This window comes from Pelophylax lessonae (genome assembly GCF_965119305.1).
Source record: "Pelophylax lessonae genome assembly, chromosome: 7".
Lineage (NCBI taxonomy): Eukaryota > Metazoa > Chordata > Amphibia > Anura > Ranidae > Pelophylax > Pelophylax lessonae.
Genome location: NC_138774.1, coordinates 203,347,592 through 203,368,889, shown reverse-complemented (window position 1 = coordinate 203,368,889; position 21,298 = coordinate 203,347,592). Strand labels below are relative to the sequence as shown.

Sequence of the window (21,298 nt, the reverse complement as noted above, 5' to 3'; positions counted from 1 at the left end):
GTCCCATTCTTTTTTGAGCATGGTGGCAAAATACGCGGGAGTGCCAAACCTAACCTGCGCCTCAGTCACAGCTGTGTCCTCCATTTTTAGATGGTCACGCACAGAAACAACTAGTGCGTCCACCAGTGCCTTATCTTGACAGTGGAGGTAGAAACGTCATCCTCACTATCAGCGGAGACAGGGCGCGAGGTAGCGGACCTGGCAGGGTGACCCACATCTGCAGTGGCTGAATTGGACTCAGAACCTGAGACATCAGATGAGGCAGGGGTAGGCGGAGGGAGGCGGAGGGAGTTTCTTAGCACCTCGCCCTTTAAAGGCCACCTGTACCCGGGACACAAATGCTTCCAGGAATGCCAAAATTGCATCTGTACTGTCGATAGCTGGGGTCCGGAGGGCCCTGTGGCCTCACTGAGGGGGTCAGGAAGGGACACAAGGTCTGTAGGGTCCATGTTGCACCAGGGGATCCCGTCAGCAAAGGCTGAAAAAAGTGACACAAAAATGTATTATTTTTTTTCCCAAAAAGTCCTACAGAGCCCCCGAAGGTTAGGCAAGTGCACTGGAGACCCCCCAGCAGAGAGAGAGAGACCCCCAGACTCACTGTTCCCAGATGCAGCAGGCAGCCCAGAATGTCTGCACAGCAGATGTCAGCAGCAGCTCGATCCAAAGAAGGATCTGAGAAACAGCCCAAGGTATAGGGAGGGGCTCCACCTACAAAAAAACGCCTCCAGGAACTCACACTGATTCCTATAAAGAGAACCACTGCATTATGGCCATGCCGGGTGTAACAAGATGGCCGCCAATCTCCTCAGCACATGAGGCTAAAAGAAAATGGCGGCCCCTGCGCAGCCTGCAGAGCAGCTGAGGACCCTCGTGGGGACCCCCCCCAGACTCCAAAACAGGATTGATCGGCAGGTGGGCCCTGGAGGAACAGGTAGAGACCCCCCTGCATGATCGTTCGTCTGGTGCCGCCGGCGCACCCCCGCCCCCCACTTCTTGCCCACAGCATGGTCCTAGCCCCCGGGAGTAGGCCCAATCCCAGTGTAAGGTAGGGAGGGGGGGCAGGTAGAAAATGGGGTGCGTGACAGGACAGAGGGGAACCTGGGAATGTGAGGGTCCGACTGTCCCAAGGAGGGGCCCGTTTCCACCCCAAAATCCGTCAGGGGAAGGGGGGGGAACATTAACTCACCATACCGGAACAGGCGGGCATCTCCTGACAGAAACCCTCTCCGCCGAAGTGGGGGGCTGTCGGCCAAATAGGAACACTGTGACTCGGGCCTAGATCCGGCCGTATGCGACCTGGCGAGACGTTTAACTCACGGGGGCCAGTCCCCGTCCAGTGACACTATCTCGTGGATGACCCAGAGCGGAGCTAAGATTTGCGCGCGCACGCTGGCCGGCTGGGGTGACCACTGGATCTATACATCCAGTCCGTCGCCCAGATCCGGCATAGGTGCTTGGAAAAAATCTGGAGAAAAAGCTAACTAAAAAAAAATGATCTCGAAAAAAACTTTGCCAGGACCAGAGATCCCAGCAAGGAACTAGGTCCTTACTCCTAACTAGGCAGATTAAAACTGACATCCTATGCAGGAAGAGAGGCTATACCCCCTGGGACTGCCCATAGGCATAGCCAGAACTTTTTTTCTGCCTAGTGTCCTACTCCTGTAGGGGGCAGTATGCATCAGAGACTGCGTCCATCAATGAAGGATGAATAGAGAAAAAAAAATTGTTGCTCTACATACCGTAAAAATGGCCTAGGCTAAGAAGATTGTCAAGACCCTGAAACTGAGCTGCAGCTCGGTGGCCAAGACCATACAGTGGTTTAACAGGACAGGTTGCCATGGTCAACCAAAGAAGTTGAGGGCATGTGCACAGAGTCATATCCAGAGGTTGTCTTTGGGAAATAGACGTATGATTGCTGCCAGCATTACTGCAGAGGTTGAAGGGCTGGGGGGTCAGCCTGTCCGTGCTCAGACCATAATCCGCACACTGCATCAAATTGGTTTGAAGACCCTGAAACTGAGCTGCAGCACGGTGGCCAAGACCATACAGCGGTTTAACAGGAGAGGTTCCACTCAGGACAGGCCTCGCCATGGTCGACCAAAGAAGTTGAGTGCACGTGCTCAGCGTCATTTCCAGAGGTTGCCTTTGGGAAATAGACGTACGATTGCTGTAGACTGAGGTTGAAGGAGTGTGTGGGGGGGTCAGCCTGTCAGTGCTCAGACCATATGCCGCACACTGCATCCAATTGGTCTACATGGCTGTCGTCCCAGAAGGAAGCCTCTTCTAAAGATGATGCACAAGAAAGCCCCCAAACAGTTTGCTGAAGACAAGCAGACTAAGGACATGAAATACTGGAACCATGTCCTGTGGTCTGATGAGACTAAGATAAGCTTATTTGGTTCAGACGGTGTCAAGCGTGTGTCGGCAACCAGGTGAGGAGTACAAAGACAAGTGTTTCTTGCCTACAGTCAAGCATGGTGGTGGGAGTGTCATGGTCTGGGGCTGCATGAATGTTGAGGGAACCTTGAATGCCAACATGTACTGTGACATACTGAAGCAGAGCATCATCCCCTCCCTTCGGAGACTGGGCCGCAGGGCAGTATTTCAACATGAAAACGACCTCAAACACACCCCCAAGATGACCACTGTCTTGCTAAAGAAGCTGAGGGTAAAGGCGATGAACTGGCCGAACATGTCTTCAGACCTAAACCCTGCATCTGTGTGGCATCCTCAAATGGAAGGTGGAGGAATGTAAGGTCTCTAACATCCACCAGCTCCGTGATGTCGTCATCAAGGATTGGACGAGAACTCCAGTGGCAACCTGTGAAGCTCTGGTGAACTCCATGCCCAAGAGGGTTAAGGCAGTGCTGGAAAAAAATGGTGGCCACACAAAATATTGACACTTTGGGCCCAAATTGGACTTTTTCGCTTAGAGCCCATTCACACTGAAGTGGCACGACTCTGTACTACTTCGGGGGCGACTTGTGAAGTCCCGTGCAGCGCGACTTCGGCGCGACTTGTACGGACTTCATATAATGAATGTCTATGCAAGTCGCTCCGAGGTCGCCCCGAAGTAGTAGCCCGGGACTCCTCTCCAGCCCGACAGTCTGAGGTCGATCATGAAGATCCTTCAAAAGATGGGAAATAAGGAGTTTCTCAAATCATGAGCCACCAGGCCTGGGACAACTTGGTCCTCGGTGATAGACGAATCAGTCTTTCCAGTGATAGGATAGAACTGTGTAAATGGAAACACCTAAAAAAAAAAATCAGACCTAGGACTCTCATGAAAAAGCGGAGAGTTGAGTACTTCCTGGAAATGGAGAATTTAAATCAGTAATTGGAGTGTTACTGAGAATCTTTTTTTGTGAAAGGAACATGTCTTGTCCAACAGAGCCAGTGCTGACTGTTCCCTCAACAGGAGGTCAACTAAACATTCCAGTTGCCACAAGAGCGCAGCATGGCTAGCACTAGGGCTAGCACCTTGGTGAATACCTGAGGTGTGGATGAGAAACCAAACACAGCAGAGAGTATAAACACTGGAAAGATTTAAGTAAGCATCTTTTTTCACGGAAGCAAGTCTCCCTTGTAAAGGGAGGTATGACAGATTTGGCACACTTCATTCAGATTTTTTGGACTTGAATGCAGACTTTCAGAGCTTTGAAATGTATGGAGGAGTTTTTACTGAAGAAAAAACAAAGAAGAAAACAGGTGCTAGTTCATAAATGTTGGTGTTTAACATAGCAGAGCTGCAGAAAAATGTCCATCCTCCTAGGACACTAGCAAAAAACTGATAGTAAAAAAAAAAAAGCGATAGTAAACTCGGTGAAGAAAAACAATGTCCTCATGCAAGACAATGTTATACATTGCATACTAGCACATTTTGTGAAACCTGCCTTAAAATGGTAGTATACCGATTTTTAGGACTTTTACCTACAGGTAAGCCTATAATAAGGCTTACCTGTAGGTACAATTAATATCTCCTAAACCTGCACGGTTTAGGAGATATTTGCACTGCGTGCAGTCGCTGACGCTAGCGCCGCATGCGCTCTGAAGGTCCGGCGGACCTTCAGAGTTCCTTGCCGGGAAGTTGCCGGAAATTTAATCCCCCGCGCGCATGTGCAGGATGACGTCATCGTGGCTCCACCCACTCACAGCGCCGGAACCGCCGAACCCGGAAGAGACGCCGAGGGATCATGTCCGCTCCCACAGCGGTGTCCGGGGGTCCGTGTCGGGGCTTCATTCTAAGGTAAGTTTTTCATAATGAGCTAGTATGCAATGCATACTAGCTCATTATGCCTTTGTCTTTCAGGGTTTTTTTTCCTATTTTTTTTTTTTTACTATACTACCACTTTAAAATGAAGCCCTCCAGTGGCCTGCTGTTACCGCTGACAGGGCTTCCATCTTCACACGCTCTTCCTTTCGGGTTAGCGAGTCCCGGTCCTTTGATTAGAAAAGGCGCAATGATGACACTCACTGTTCACGGAACACGGCTTTGAAGGAATGGCATGGGTATGTTCAGAAGATATTTACTGTACCTATAGGCAAGCCTTATTATAGGCTTATCTATAGGTAAAAATCAACCAAGGGAGTTTACTCTCTCATAAATAGACAAAAAAAGTAAAGAGAAGTGCTGTGTTAGGGCTCTTTCACACGGGCGATCCGATCAGATCTGCCTGTCAGTTTTTTAGGCGGATCTGATCGGATCCTCCATGCAGCTCTATGGGGCAGCGGATGTCAGCGGAGACACCTCCGCTGACACCCGCTGCCATCCGCATCCGATCCTGTGCTTGAAATCTGGACGGATGGAAACCCTATTTTTCCATCTGTTCAGTAATCGGAGCGGATCGGATCTGATGAGAGCAGACAAGCGGTCCGCTCTCATCCGATCCCCCATAGAGGGCAGCGGGGGCTGAGACACCTCCCTCTCCGCTCTGCAAGCGGAGACGGAGCTGTCATCCGCCAGGCTCAGCGGGGATCGCGGATCGATCCCCGCTGAGCAACACGGATCCGCCTACGGAGCGGACCGTGTGAAAGAGCCCTTTAGGGTTTACATACCCTTTAAAGTAAATCTTTGACCAGGCTACATTTCTGCATCTTGTCTGCAGTGGCAGTCAGTCAGGTGAATTACCCTTTTAATATTTTTTCACAAGGCACCCAGCCATGGCTTACCTCGATAACATGATCTCTCCCATCCTTCCCATGCAGGGCTTCCACTGCGCAGATGTCCAAACCACCAAATATTTCTGCACAAGAATCCACCCACAGTTTGTACCTGGAAGGCAAGAACTTGTTTATCTTCTGATAAGAACCTTAAATAATAGTATCAAAGGTATTTTTTTAAAGTGGATCGCTGCTCTGCAGGCATATGATATAGGGTACTTATTTGGTCTATATGATGAAGACATGCAAAAAGAAATGACCCAGAGTAGAGTCAGATCAGTGCAAGATGAATTCAGAATGGCTGTTACTGGCAATACTAGGTGACCACATCTAAGCAGTTTTGTGCAGCAGTGTACTGTATGATAACAGAATAAGAAAAATTAACCATTTTATTCAGTGGCTCAAGTAAAACCAATATAGTTATATACAGTGCTCTTTGAACTCCTTACATGTGGTAGATATCTTCCTGGGATACCTCACAACCACACTTGGGCTGGGTTGACACTTATGCAAATTGGATGCGGGTTCCCCACCATCCAATTCTCATGACAGGAGAGTGTGACTGGCTCCTTTAATGGAGCCGGTTCACACATCTCTGCGTCTTTGGCTTTGTTTCAGGTCCAAAATCAGGCAAAAATTCGGACCTGAAACGGAGAACAGCACGTATGTAGTTAATTTATTCTTCCTCCAGCTTTCTAACTGAAAACCTGTATGCAGACATGGGCAGAAAGCTGAAGGGAGTGTGTACAGGAGCCTGACGTTGATTGCACAGTCCACTAATCACGGGTGCAATGCAGATTTTTTCCTGCAAAATCATGTGCATTATTATTATTTTTTTTTTAATGGACTTGGCCTTTTAAACTGTGCTTGGAAAAGCGTAACTCTTTTTCAGTCAAAGTCTTCGTTGCTCAGATGTGAACAAGTCCTTAAAGCTGAACTCCAAGCATACAAACAAATAGCGATGTTTATTGTTCATTTATTACCATACCTGGTTTGATGTGTGTACTTGCTTCAAAACTTGTCTTTATTAGGAAAAATGCTGTAATAGGGTTAGAACCAGTAATCGCCTATTTCCTGTTAAAAGGCCATTCATATATTTTCTATAGATTTCCAGGGCAACCCTCATCCACGCTTTCTGCAATATGATTTAATAAGTTTGCATATGATAATTGATACCACTCTAACCCACAAGTTGTGCCCAGTGGAGGTATTTGATGCTATCTGTTGTATAACTTATCATGGATGTTATTCATCAGGGTTGAGTATGGTACATCTGCCATCTTATCTTTGCTGGTTGTCTTTGGTCTTCTTTTTCTTCCATTATATGTACAAGTTTAAAAATTAAAAAAAGTTTACAGCTACTGTATCAGGAGAGAGAAATTGCATGTGAGGGGTTTGAATCAGAGAAAGTGCTCAATTCTGTGATGGCGAAGAGGAACAGTAACAGCTGGGCATCTTTTGGAACTTTGGAAGTTCTGCTATTGTTTGCTGCAAGCAGGAAGATTTTACACTTACCTGTCTGTAGTGTCCCCCAGCATGTAAACTGAGCTGCGCATGCAGGCCAGCCTGATCCCTGTGCCAGAACGACTGCCTCCTGTACATGTGCAAGAGTGACATCTTCCTGTGCCCTCCAATGAAGCTGCCCAAAAACCAGCACACAGGAGAAGATGCACACACTGGCAAGGGATGGGACCATTGGAGGAAAGGTAAGTATAAACTGCCTTTAGTGCCACTTTAACAATGGCCTTAGCAACGTCCTGGAAGTTTTCAGGCTTCATGAGATATGTAAATGTCCCACACCTATACCAATGACATTATTCAACTTCAGTCACAGCTGGAAAAACAGAGAGGTCAATTCGCTGCTCCAGGTGAGGTGTAATCCAGAGGATAGGTGCGACTGGGTGCAGCCCCCCCCCCCCCCCCCGGCTCACATCCCTGTATACAGCTTGGGAAAGAAATTGGCTGCACACCTCCGCCAGTCCAATAGATTTATTGTAAGCTCTAAAGAGCAGGGCCCTCTAACTCCTCCTGTATTTAATTGTATTGTAACTGTATTGTCTTCCCTCAATTTGTAAATCGCTTCGCAAACTGTTGGCGCTATATTAATCCTGTATAATAATAATAATTAAAACATATATAAAACTGCCACCAGTACAAGGACATCGACCATAGAAAGGTTGACACATTTTCACACTGACAACCTGCTTCTTTTTGAAACACGCCAACCTTTCTATGGTTTGTGTCCTTGTCCTGGTGGCAGTTTTCTACATGTTTCAATAAATCTATTGGACTGGTGGAGGTGTGCAGCCAGTTTCTTTCCCAAGTTCAGTCACAGCTGTACAGCTTGTTTTTATCTACAGATGCCCCCTATCTCCATAGGTAGTTTTTTGGTAAAGGTGAACTATGCCTTTAAGCCCTTATTTAACAGTAGTCAGTCTTAATTAAAGCGGTAGTATCCCGCTTTTTGACACTTTTACCTACAGGTAAGCCTATAATAAGGCTTACCTGTAGGTACAAATAATATCTCCTAAACCGGCATGGTTTAGGAGATATTTACAGTGCATGCAGCCGCTCGCGCGAGCGGCGCATGTGCTCTGAAGGTCCGGGGGACCTTCAATTAAGTTGCCGGGAGCTTGCCGGAAAAATCACTCCCGCGCGCATGCGCGGGAGTGACGTCATCGCGGCTCCGGCCAATCATCGCGCCGGAGCCGTCTCTTCCAGCCAATCAGCGCGCCGGAGCCGCCGAACCCGGAAGAGACGACGAGGGACCATGGCAGCGCCCGCAGCGATGTCCGGGGGTCCTTGTCGGGGCTTCGTTTTAAGGTAAGTTACACATAATGGGCTAGTATGCGATGCATACTAGCTCATTATGCCTTTGTCTTGCAGGTTTTTTTTTTTTTATTTTTTTTTTTTATAGAGTTTACAACCGCTTTAACTTCTTCCTCCCCTTCAATATTGTTTTGAATTAATTAATTAATTTTTTTGGCTTTTACCATTCATATGTAAACTTTTTTTTTGTTTTCATTCATTGATTTACTTTTGTAGTATTTAATTTTTTATTTCATGTTTTAAAAATACTACTATTATTTTTTTTTAACATGTAGGGAATGGAAACAAATATGTATGTGTGTGTGTGTGTGTGTATATATATATATATATATATACAGTATATTTACATAAACACATACTGTACATAATATATATATATATATATATACACTTTTTTTTTTTTGCTCATGAGTAAAGACAACAATATTGCTAAATCAATTCAGCTTATAGCTAAAATTAAAAAATTGCCCTGGTTAAGCCCTAATTTAACAGTAATCAGTCCTAATTAACTTCTTATTCCCCTTCAATATTGTTTTTTTTTATTTTTTTTTAAACGCATATGTAAACTTTTTTTGTTCTCATTCATATTGTTTATTTACTTTTTATAGTGTAAAGAAGCCGTGCAACAAAAAAAAAAAAAAACACCTTTATTTCAAGATACCTTTGCCAAAATTTATACTGGTAATTTTATATTTTAGTACCTATACTTCCACTAGTTGTTTTAAAATTATTTTTTTTTGTTTTAGATTTTATATATATATATATATATATATATATATATATATATATATATACACACACACACACACACACACACACACATTTGTTTTCTACTGGGGGAAAAAAAAAAAAAAAAAAGGTTTTAAAAAGATTAGTGATATTATAGATAAAAAGGTCAATTTAAATTGTATAATTTAAAAATGGGTCTTGAATGTATACAGTATTGGACTTCTTTGTCTCCTGTTCTTGCTATATATAATGTCATAATGTACTGTAATCAACATATTATATCAATATTTTCTCTTTTCTTTCTTTCCCTTTTTCTTTTTTTTTTTTTTTTTTCCCTCTTCTATTATTATTTTACGTTAACTTATTATGTTTCCCATATGTTTGTTTCCTTTTTGTGAAAAACCAAATAAAAATCAATTGAAGAGTAAATTGTATAATTGGTGTGTGTGTGTGTGTGTTTATATATATATATTGACAACATTATTGCTAAATCAATAGCTACGTTGGAGAAGTATGATCTGTCCCACTGATTTCCTAAGAACAAATACACACATAGCTTTCCAGTTGTGTCTGACATGCCTGAAAAAGAGGTAACAGAGGACATCTGTTCAAAATCGTGAACGTGAAATATTGACCAAGAGCTGGGGGCGTTGTATGTATTAAAAAGAATTACGGTATTTACTAAAACTGAAAATTTCAATGTGATGAGTCACACTTTTGCTTTCAGTGTCTGTCCAGGACTGGCTCCATCAAAACTGCCCAGTAGATGTTAAATAGGCCCCTTTGTAGAGGTTGTTTCATGTATACTATGATACAAAACAATCATTTTTGGCTCCTGGATGTCAGCACTCCATGGACACAAGTACATACGTATTAGAAGGAAATAACTTTATGTTCTAGGTCAGGTTAAAGTGACTCTGTTGCTGCCTAAAAAAAAAAAAAAAAAAGTCTATGCAAAAGAAGGCTACTTATACTTACTTGACCTGCTGCATGTGTCTTGGATCTGCGCTTTCTACTGTCCAAAAAAATCTGCATCTCACATACGTCCGGGTATGTTGGTTGTCTGTGTGCTTTGGTTCCATCTGCTGACTGCTATTCCAGTACTGTGATAGTGACATAGGGCATGGAGGCAGGAAAGTATTAGTAGTTTTTCTTTTGTAGGGACTTATTTTCTAGGAGACTACAGAGTCACTTTAGGCCCCTTTCACACATGCTGTCCGTTTGTCCGTTTTTCATCCATCCGTTGACGGATGAAAACAGACATCAATGTATCTCTATGTAAAAAGGGATGACAACGGATGATCATCAGTGAACATCCGTTTTCATCTGCTTCCGTCAATGTCCGTTTTTTTGAATGGATGAATGCCCTATTTTTCATCCGTCAAAAAAACGGATCGGATGAAAAACGGATGAAAAATGGATGTAAAACGGATGGAAAAATTATACATTTTGACGTGACTGAACTGATGAACTGAACGGACCGTATGTGTGAAAGGGGCCTTAGGCCCCTTTCACACATGCTGTCCGTTTGTCAGTTTATCATCCATCCGTTGATGGATGAAAAACGGACATCAATGTATTGCCTCGTACACACGCAACGATTGTTGGCCTTGAATTTTCGGCCAACGTCCGATAGGCCGATTTTCGGCTTGTTAGTATGATGATTCCGACAACCAACTGCGACTTTTCGGCCGAACAAAATCTGGTGTGCATGCTATATAATTTTTGTTGGCCGTCAATACAACGGCCGATTTTCCTTCAGTCAGTACAGATTTCGGCAGACAAAAATCTGATGAGCAAGACTGGGCATGCTCAGAGAAGAAAAAACACACGGAAAGTAAACCAGCACATGACATCACTTCTGAAGTTGGTTGTTGTTGGCCGAGAAAATTTGTGCGCAGTCTAGAGCACATTTCAACCAACACAACAACACTGGACAAAAGACGGCCGATCGGTTGGCCGATAATCGTTGCGTGTGTACGAGGCATTTCTCTATGTAAAAACGGATGACAACGGATGATCATCAGTTAATATCCATTTTCATCCGCTTCCGTCAATGTCCGTTTTTTTGAACGGATGAATGCCCTATTTTTCATCTGTCAAAAAAACGGATCTGACGGAAAACGTATGCCAACGGATGAAAACGTATGCCAACGGATGAAAACGTATGCCAACGGATGAAAAACGTATGCCAACGGATGAAAAACGTATGCCAACGGATGAAAAACAGATAACAACTGACAAAAAACGGATAACAACTGATGAAAAACGGATGAAAAATGGATGAAAGACGGATGAAAAACTGATACATTTTGACGTGACTGAACTGATGAACTGAACGGACCGTATGTGTGAAAGGGGCCTTAGGGTTAAGGTTATCATGAGTTAAGGTTCGAACTGAAAAGGAGTTAAATGCTTTAGGATTAAGGTTAAGTGTTAACTTGTAGCATTAGGTTGAGGTCAGGTGAAGGATAAGGGTTATTAGAGCCAGGTTAGGTGTGAATTAGAGGTTAGGTTTTAGGGTTTCTGTGGGAAAAAGGGGGTGGGGTGTTTGTCTAAGTGTTTCGGGGTGAAGGTTTTTGTTTTTACTTTTCTTTTTATTGAATGGATTGTTTAAGTTAGTCATCAAACTATACAACCATTAATTAGGGAGCCCAACTCCCACCCACTTTATGAAAAAAAAAAAATGTAAAGAGCTGGAGTTGGGCTTTAGATACCTTGTATAATCGGGATGCTAAATTTGCAACCACTAGGATTTACAGTACTGAGCACACTAATGCCGCTGCCTGCCAGTGATCCATGCATGGATGTTTCTGCTAGGCTACATATGAGTTAGATTTGGTTTCCATTGTTAGTTAGTTGGTGAATACTGCCCAATGATGCATGCACCTGTGCTATTCCAGTGATGAAACCTTACCTCTCAGACACAGCAATTTGCTCCAGCATGGCAGATCCTGTGTTAGTCTTCCAGTTCCCAGAAATGGAAGTTCTCCTGTAATATACAAAAAGAAGGACATTTAAAGGGACCCTTACCTTGACAATATTCTGGGCTTAAGTATTCATTTTTTTTTTTTTTTTAAGCCAAAAGACTCCACCCGGTGCATAAAAAAGTGCACACACACAAAGTGAGAACACAAAAAAGCACAGGGTGTGCGAAATCGTATGGTCTTCCCTCCGAAGAGGTAGGACCCAAAACCTCGATCCCCCGGGGCGCAAGACCCCTGACAGGGATTTAAGGTACTTGTGGTCAGTCGGCCGAAACCAAACTGACCCCGTTCTTCAGGGGGACTGCCGAAACAGCCCTCCCCAAGTACTAAGTGGAGCTCCCCCGAAGGGAGACCCCATGAGAGAGGGCGAACTAAGCCAAAAGGCCATATCCACCCCTTCCCAAGACTCAAGGCTGGGCCCGAGGACCCGCACACTCCAGTCGTGCAAATAAAGAAAAAAAGGTGAAAGTGCAGTGACAAACTCCAAAGAAAAGGACAAGCAAACAAAGAAGTGGGGGAAGGGGAAGTGGGGAAAGTGCAATGATGCCATGTGAGGAACCAAGGCAGGCCTTCCAGCCGGAATAAAAAATTCCTCTGGTGCAAGCCAAAAGGCCTGTCCCAAGAGGCAGGTGCGAAAAAGGTGTGCATAGTGCAGTGACCAAGGTGCCGAAAAAACTCACAGCGAGCTGCCCCTCACCAGTGAGAAATTAAGGCACCCCTGGGCTGCCACCCCAGGGGCACATACACTACGGGCTTTTTCTATCTCAGCCCCCGGCCAGACCGAGTGTAGCCTATCCCCACCAGCAGACATCAGAACCTGGACAGCTTAGAGAGAGCTTGCCTACCACTGGGGACAGGCCTTTTGCAAGGCCAGATCAAAACCCAGGAGAGAAAGCCCTCCCCTCGCCATCCTGTTCCTCAGCCCATTACATCCAGGAACAGTTCCACCGGCCCCCTGAACTGGCTTTCCTGCCCCCTTCAAACTGGTTAGGACAGTTCAACCCATTCGAATCAGAAGGCGGCGGGCCCCACATGCTTTCCCAGATGACCTACTCCCCATACCTCAGTACTCAGAGCGCTCCGGGTTTCGGTCATACTGGTACTAGCTAAGGCCCATACCAACTGATAAGAACAGATACTACACTTGATCTTAGCCAAAAGGCCGAGAAGGGCTTAAGTATTCATAGTGCAGGCAAATGTTATATATTATACACATTTCACTCTTTTTAAGGTTCGCAAACAAGCTCCAAGTCATGTCTGCCTCCACTTCCACTGATGGTTACATACAGATTTTGTTTTACATACAACAGAAGTAAGGTTCACATTATGATTCTCAAGAATACTGGTTTGGGACTGTTGTGTCTTGCAGAATAGACACTTGTTTTGGGCGTTAGGGACGATCCACCTTCATCAGGGCTTTGAACACTGCATGTACATAGGAGATTGGACTCTTTGTTTATTAAAGAACTAAGGCTGATGTTTCCTCTGAGTTACAAACAAAAGGCATCTGCTGGCAAAGGCTTGTCTGTGACCCCGCTGGGGGAGATTACCCCTATCATGGCCCCCAATACCATCTCTACGCTGATGACCCCCAAATCTATCTCTCTACTCCTCACCTCACTCCTTCAATCTCCTCTCGACCTATCAGCATGGATGTCGCACCACTTCCTTAAACAGAATCTCTCTAAAACCGAGCTGATAATATTCCCCCCACCCATGCCCCCCTCCATGTATTTTCCATCAAGATCAATAATGCAACCATCAATCCCTCCCCTCATGCCAGGGTACTAGGTGTAATCCTAGACTCTGACCTGTCCTTTCAGGCCCAAATACAATCTTTGTCAAAAGCTTGTAGACTTCATCTCCGTAACACCTCTAAAATTCACCCCTTTTTAACTAATGAAACCACCAAGCTACTCATTCACTCCCTTGTTATCTCTTGCCTTGACTATTGCAACTCCCTTCTCATAGGCCTACCTCTCCATTGGCGATATTTCCTCTTCAGTCTACCATGAATGCTGCTGCCAGACTCATCTACCTTACCAACCGCTCAGTGTCTGCTACCCCTCTCTGCCAATCCCTACACTGGCTCCCGATCGCCCAGCGAATAAAATTCAAAATACTAACAACATCATATAAAGCCATTCACAACTCCCCGAGCTACATCACCAATCTTGTTTCCAAATATCACCCAAACCCTCCTCTCCACTCCTCCCAAGACCTCCTTCTCTCAAGCTCCTTGTCTCCTCCTCCCATGCCCGTCTTCAGGACTTGTTCAGAGCCTCTCCCATCCTCTGGCACTCTCTACTCCAATCTGTCTGGTGATTGCTGAAAACACATCTCCTCAGGGAAGCCTATCATGCTTCCCACTAATGTTTTTTTACTTATATCAGCTCATCCCCCACAGTTACAACCTTTTATATCACGTGCCCCACCCTATTAGATTGTAAGCTCCTTTGAGCAGGGCCTTTTTAACGCTCTTGTATTTTATTGTATTGTAACCATACTGTTTCTCTTTCATATTGTAAAGTGCTGCATAAACTGTTGGCGCTATATAAATCCTGTAAAATAATAATAATTTGCCCTCTCTATTTGTCCTGGTAACCACTGTTACCAGAACACAAATGAAGGGAAACCCAAAATTCGACCATTGTTTTTGGAGCAGGTCAGCGAAAATCTACCCATGAGCACCCATTTTGGTGCCAACTGTCAAAAAAGGAATTTAAATAGGCGCTTCACTCTTCCAGAACTCTCAGTTCTGGAAAAATAAAAAGTCAGCAGCCACAAAAATGGTAGCTGCTGACTTTTAAAAAACAGACATTCACCTGTCCTAGTATCCAGCGCCATCCTCACCTGAGCCAGTTCACCGGTCTTTGGGTCCACAGTTAATTGGATTAAGATAATCAAACACCTAGGACTCCAAGGCAAGTTAATCAGGGAATAGGGAAGTGCAACTAATTAGTTGCAGGTAATCTGCATAATAATGGAAAGAATGTGACAACCAGTGCAAAACCTTAAAATCCCCAAAATAATATAGTTTGTATTTAGACACAATTTTTTTTTTTCTGTGTCTAAATACAAACTGTTACTGATATTATTTAGGGAATTTTAAAGTTTTGGGTCCACAGTGCCAGTGTGTTTACAGTGGGCAGCCAGCTGTGACTCCTTATGGGTTCACAGCGGGCTTCCCGCTGTGCATGCATGAGCTGTGCTGTGCTTTGTGAATTGTCCAGCAGCCATCTGGGACCTGTGATTTGTCCCAGAAGTTTGTGGGCAAGGAGGGGGTGGGGAGGAAAACTTCTGGTGGATCTTCCATTATAATCTGACCAGAAGTGAAAGTGGGTACGTGTAAAAATTCAGGTACCAGCTCCTCTTCCAAAAAAAAAAAAAAAAAAGATTCCAAATATGGCAGAAATGCGGGGAAGACGGAGGAAGAGCGGAACTTCCCCTTTTGGGTGACGTTCGCTTCAACCTAACTGCAGAGGGGTTCTTACATTGTGTATTTGACCTAATATACCTTACAAAACCCCCATTATCATTTTAGAAATGTGCAAAAATCTCATTTGATTTATTTATTCATTTTTTTTATTGGCTGCAATTGATGGACGTGTGCGCTTTTTTCAACTTGACTAACCATGCTTTTTGTGGCTCTGTTATCTACGTATATACGTATGGGATCTTATCTACTGGGTTTACCGTGAGCATCTGCTTGTCCATGGCTAGTCACTACATAATTTCAAATTTGTCTTGTTATTTGTTGTCAATGACTCATCTAAATTGCGCTGGGAAACTCCAATAACTGTCCTGTGAAGGGGAAACACCCTCATCCTATCATCAATCCACACATCTACACAGCACCGACACCGTGAGTCAGTATAGATTACACAACCACAAAGACCATATGTAAAGCATATGAGAGGGAAAATTCCTAGTGAACAATGCAACAATTTGTTCTCATATTTCCTCTCTTTATCAACAGTTGCAAAGGATTTTAGGAAAATTCTAATAAATAGGGCCCAGACATTTTTATGGTGGGAGAATTGGCAGTCTACAATGGTGTGGTCACACAGAACAATCTGCTAAAATATGTTACCTTTTTTGTTTAAGGATTTCCTAAAATGTCTTTAAGTTCATCTACATAGAGTAAGAGCCCTTTGAAAACACGTGTTTTGGCAATGCATGGTACCACATCAAATATAGTGTTATAAAGTGCAGTGCCAATCATTTTGAATGGTACCCAAACGAATCTCTTGCATGCACCTGCACTACAGTGTACCACTCATAAGATGTGTGCTGCGATAAAACCAAAATGGAGCAGGAGTTGGGGTTCATTCAAATGGGGTGTGGTAACAGCATGGTGAAAACTGTTTTTAAATTGAGGTGTCAGAGGCAAGCTAAAGTTTAAAATGAAGTGCCTACTCAATATACAGTATGTCAATGGGTAGAAAGGTAGGAGGAGCTTTTGCAATGCGGTGATTTCCTTTATTTATTTTTTTTAAATTCAAAGAGCAGGCTGTAGGTGGGGCATTACCATAGAACAGAACTGTAGGCTCTTAACCACTTAAGCCCCGGAAGATTTTACCCCCTTCCTGACCAGGGGGTTTTTTGGGATTTTTTACTGCGTGAATTTAACGGACAATTGCGCGGTCGTGCGACGCTGTACCTAAACGAATTTGACGTCCATTTTTTCCTACAAACAGAGCTTTCTTTTGGTGGTATTTGATCACCTGTGCGATTTTTTGATCATGCGCTATAAACAAATAAAAGGGCGTCAATTTTGCAAAAATAACAATATTTTCACATTTTTTATATGAAATTCCCCAAAAAAAATGGAAAAATCTAAATTTTTTAACATTTTCGGCCAATTTGTTTTATGCTACATATGTTTGGTAAAAAAAAAACACAAAAAGGGTATTTTGATTGGTTTGCGCAAAAGTTATCGCGTTTACTAACAAAGGGAAACATTTTTGCCATTTTTTTTTTAATGCGCAATGGCGGCGATCTGCAATTTTTTTTGCGGGACTGCGACATTGCGGCGGACAGATTGGACCCTTGACTGACATTTTTGACACTTTTGGGGTTACCAGTGACATTACTGCAGTAATCAGTGCTATATATATGCACTGTTACTGTAAAAATGACACTGGCAGGGAAGGGGTTAACTGTATTGGAGAGGGAGGGGTTAAGTGTGTCCCTAGGGGTGTGTTTCTAACTGTGATGGGACATGGCTACTACTGTAAAAACAGAGATCAACGGTCCTACATAGTAGAACCGTCTGATCTCCATTTTTACACAGGGGAGAATGACAGGCGGCTTGTTTACATTAGCCGCCTGCCTTTCTCCCTTCCCGGCGAACGATCGCGAGTGACCGGCGGACATCGGGTCCGCCGGTCACACGCACTGACTTGTTAGGGAACGAGCCGGCGCTATTGGCTCACAAGCCAGTGACAGGCTAGTGACGTACCAGTACGTCACTTTGCCTGGCCGGGGCTGACCGCCGCAGTATATGTACTTGCGGCGGTCGGCAAGTGGTTAAATGTTGTCACCCTCCTTAACTGTGCCAGGGGTCTTTTGTGATGGGGGGCAAATAATTGAAACTTTGTATACCTTTTATGACAGGTTTACTTCAAAGTAAACAAAATAAATCCTGAAAAATACTGAAAATGAAAGAAAATCTGCCAAACAACTGAACAGGATAGTATAATGTGATCTGCCAATATTTAGACTAATAATACACTAGGATTACCAAAAGTATTAGGACGCCTGCCTGTACACGCACATTAACTTTAAAGGCATCAAAGTCTTAGTCCGTAGGGTTCAATATTGAGTTGGCCCATCCTTTGCAGCTATAACAGCTTCAACTCTTCTGGAAAGGCTGTCCACAGGCCAGTCAAGTTCCTCCACCCCAAACTCGATCATCCATGTCTTTATGGACCTTGCTTTGTGCACTGGTGTGCAGTCCTGTTGGAATAGGAAGAGGCCATCCCAAACTGTTACCTAAAAGTTGGGAGCATGAAAATGTCTAAAATGTCTTATGGCTGAAATACACGGGCCGAATATCGCCCGATCATTCGACCACCGACTTATGAAAAAGTCTTCCTTGGTCGAAAACGTTGCCAACATACACAGGCCGAATATCGCCCGACCGTTTGACCGCCGACCATCGAAACAGTGCATGCATGATGATGTTCTACAGATTTTAAATGAACGACCTTAACACCAACGTATAGAATATCGTTCGTTCGCAAACGAGACGACATAATTTTTCGGTCTTTTCAAACGGGATTTTTCGTTCACAATATCGATATCGGTCACTGATGGCTGGGCATTAACGAGTAGAATATCGGCCGATCCTTCGCTGAACGGAGATTTTCGGCCGATTTTCTTATCGTGTATTCCGGCCATTAGTATGCTGAGGCCTTAAGTGTTCTCTTCACTGGAACTAAAGGGAAAAGCCCAACCCCTGAAAAAACAACCCCACACCATAATCCCCCTCCACCAAATGATTTGGACCAGTTCACAAAGCAAGGTCCATAAAGACATCGATGAGCAAGTTTGGGGTGGAGGAACTTGACTGTCCTGCACATCAACCCGATAGAACACCTTTGGGATGAATAAGAGTGGAGACTTCGAGCCAGACCTTCTTGTCCAACATCAGTGCCTGACCTCACAAATGCGCTTCTGAAAGAATAGTCAAACATTCCCATAGACACACTCCTAAACCTTGTGTACAGCCTTCCCAGAAGAGTTGAAGCTGTTAAAGCTGCAAAGGGTGGGCCAACTCAATATTAAACCCTACGGACTAAGGCAGGTGTCCCAATACTCTTGACAATATAGTGTATATTAACCACTTGCCTACTTGTGTGACTCGGGGTTACCACTTTTGGCACTAAATATTAACCGAGCCACACTCGGGAATACCGCTAGGAAGGTTAAGGGGGAAAATCTTCCGGTCCAGAAGTAGTCAAAGAGGTTGTAAACCCCCAAATTTTTTTTTTCAATCTGAAAGAGAAACACATAATGAGCATACTAGCTCATTATGAAATACTTACCTTAGAACGAGCCCCTGCCGTGCCGCCCACTTAACTCTATGATGGGCGACATGTTCAGTCGCCCATCTTCCGGGATCACGGCATCCGGCCATCTGATTGGCCGGAGCCGCGGTGATGTCACTCCCGCGCGGAGCCGACGGTCACGGCACGGGGCTCTGAAGGAACGGCACCAGCGGCCGTTCCTTCAAAGCGCATGCGCCAGTGATGTCACTGGCTGCATGTAAGGTAAATATCTCCTAAACGGTTTATGTTTAGGAGATATTTACAGTACCTATAGGTAAGCCTTATCATAGGCTTGCCTATAGGTAAAAGTTGCAGAGGAGGGTTTACTTCCTCTTCAAAGGAAATTGAACTGATAGGAATCTTGATGACTGCTCTCAAAAGACAAGAGGGAAGGGTGAAAATATAAGATGGCTAAGTGGTGAGCACTTCTGCCTAGCAGCACTGACGTTAGAGTCCAGACCATGGCACTACCTGCCTGGAGTTTGCATGTTCTCCCTGTGCCTGCGTGGATTTCCTCCAGGTACTCCGTTTTCCTCCCACATTCCAAAGACATGCTGGTAGGTTAATTGGCTCCTATCTAAATCTGCCCTAGTATATGTACTGTATGAACAAATGTGAGTTAGGGACCTTAGATTGTAAGCTCCTTGAGGGCAGTGACTGATGTGAATGTACAATATATATGTAAAGCACTGAGTAAATTGACGGTGCTATATAAGTACCTGTAATAAATAAATAACCCTAAAACAATACAGCAAATACTCATTAGGAAATACTCTTTATTTCCCCTTCAAATATTCTAATAAATTGACAGCACTATATAAGTACCTGTGATAAATAAAATAATAGGACATAATTGTATGTGCATAATTGCTTCATTTACCTAGATTTTTTTCCTCCCTGGTCCAAGCATCTTGAACATTTGACACCTTTGTTGTGTCACTCAGCGCAGCTGCTTATGATTTATGATTCGTCACCTGTTTGCGGTAATTTTAACCCGGAAAAGTCTCATGAACTGCCATGTTATGTGGTCTAAAGAAAGTGATACTGCCTGGCACACTGCCATCTAGTGGCAATTTACAACCATGACACAGATATGAACGTCAACTATTTCAACATAAGCAGAACTTAAACTGAATGACCTCAAACTGGGGTTTCCACCCATTCTATAATCCTTCATAATGAGACGACATTGCATTCATTGCTTTTCTGTGTGACAAATACTCGACTTTTCTATAATAGTAACTGTAAATAGATGGAGCAACTGAGTGTTGCCTTAGGCTAGTGTAACATTTGAGTGAGTCGAAGGAATGGAGTCTGTAAAAGGCTAATTGGATTCCGTGTACAGTAGTAGTTTTCGGCTTTGTAAGTGGGAACTGTTATTAAAATATGATATCTTCATAGTGGCAATGTCTGCAAGCAACATGAGTTTTTATGACCCGAATGATCTCAGATAAGGTTTAACTGTATTCTTCACCCAGTATTGTGAATTATTTATTTTTTTTTCTTTCACACTTTAACAAAGTTTATATACTTATATACCAAATATGAATTGCAGTTCTTGTGATGAGACTCTGTGGAAAAAATATACAGTATATACTTATGACTCTTCTACCACTGTGTTTTAAATGAAATACAATGTCCCATGCAGGGCCGGCCCTACCATGGGTCCCGCTGGGTCCATTGGACCCAGGCGGCACTTGGAGAGAGGAGGCAAATTGACTCCCAGGATTTTTTTTCCAGCAGTTTTGTGTGTCATCAGTTTGCGTCGCGGTACGGGCAGCATTTCCCCATCTCATACTGCCGCCCGTAGTGCAAACTGATGAGTATGAGGAGGTGGAGCGTCTTCTCCGTGGAAGATCTGGTATGTGATCATGGTGTGTGCAATGACGTCAGACATCAGAGCACTCCTTCTCACGCAGGGCAGGCTGGATCTTCTAGGGCGGTGGGCGCGGCAGACACAGGAGTGACAGGAGGACTGAGGACAGACAGTGGGTCTTTGGTGGACCGCTCCGGTGGTGAGTTATGGAAGAAGATAACAGTATATATAATTTTTTCTAAATGTTATATTTATATAAAATAATGGATGTGGGGGGTCTTTCGGTGGATGTGATTTCTTTTTGGAGGGGGGTGGGGAAGGGCAGTGTTTCATTCTTGGACCCAGGCAGCACAATGTCTTGGGGCCAGCCCTGGTCCCAACATCAAAACGGAGACTTCTACAGGTGCCATATAATCTACCACTAATAACTTTGAAGCAGAGGCTTATCAGAAAGGTGGACCTCCAGAACCTAGAGGTCAGTATTTGCCTGGGTATGGAACTATTCTCATACAGGATTAGGAATGGACCTCAGCCACCTTTGCAGCCTCCAACATTGCATCAAACAACCAATATCAGCAAAACAAAAAGACGATACTGCAGATCATTCGATATAGGTTTATTAAAACAATGTGTTTTTATAGATGCTTTATATATCAGTCTTTTTTTGCAACTGCTGTTTTATGTAAAAAAATGTTTTTCCTTGTATATTATACTGTATGTTT

At 43.9% G+C, this 21,298-nt stretch overlaps 1 protein-coding gene across 4 annotated transcripts in view; it reads right to left on the bottom strand.

Annotated features, from left to right (window-relative positions):
- Positions 1-21,298, bottom strand: part of SYN1 (synapsin I) — a 253,699-nt gene that overhangs the window by 13,301 nt on the left and 219,100 nt on the right. For all 4 annotated transcript variants that reach the window (XM_082263912.1, XM_082263909.1, XM_082263910.1 and 1 more), the window contains exons 8-9: positions 11,636-11,710; positions 5,170-5,272 (exon numbers count right to left, since the gene is read on the bottom strand). In XM_082263912.1, the coding sequence (XP_082120038.1) occupies positions 5,170-5,272; positions 11,636-11,710 (178 nt within the window). The remainder of the gene's footprint in view (positions 1-5,169; positions 5,273-11,635; positions 11,711-21,298) is intronic.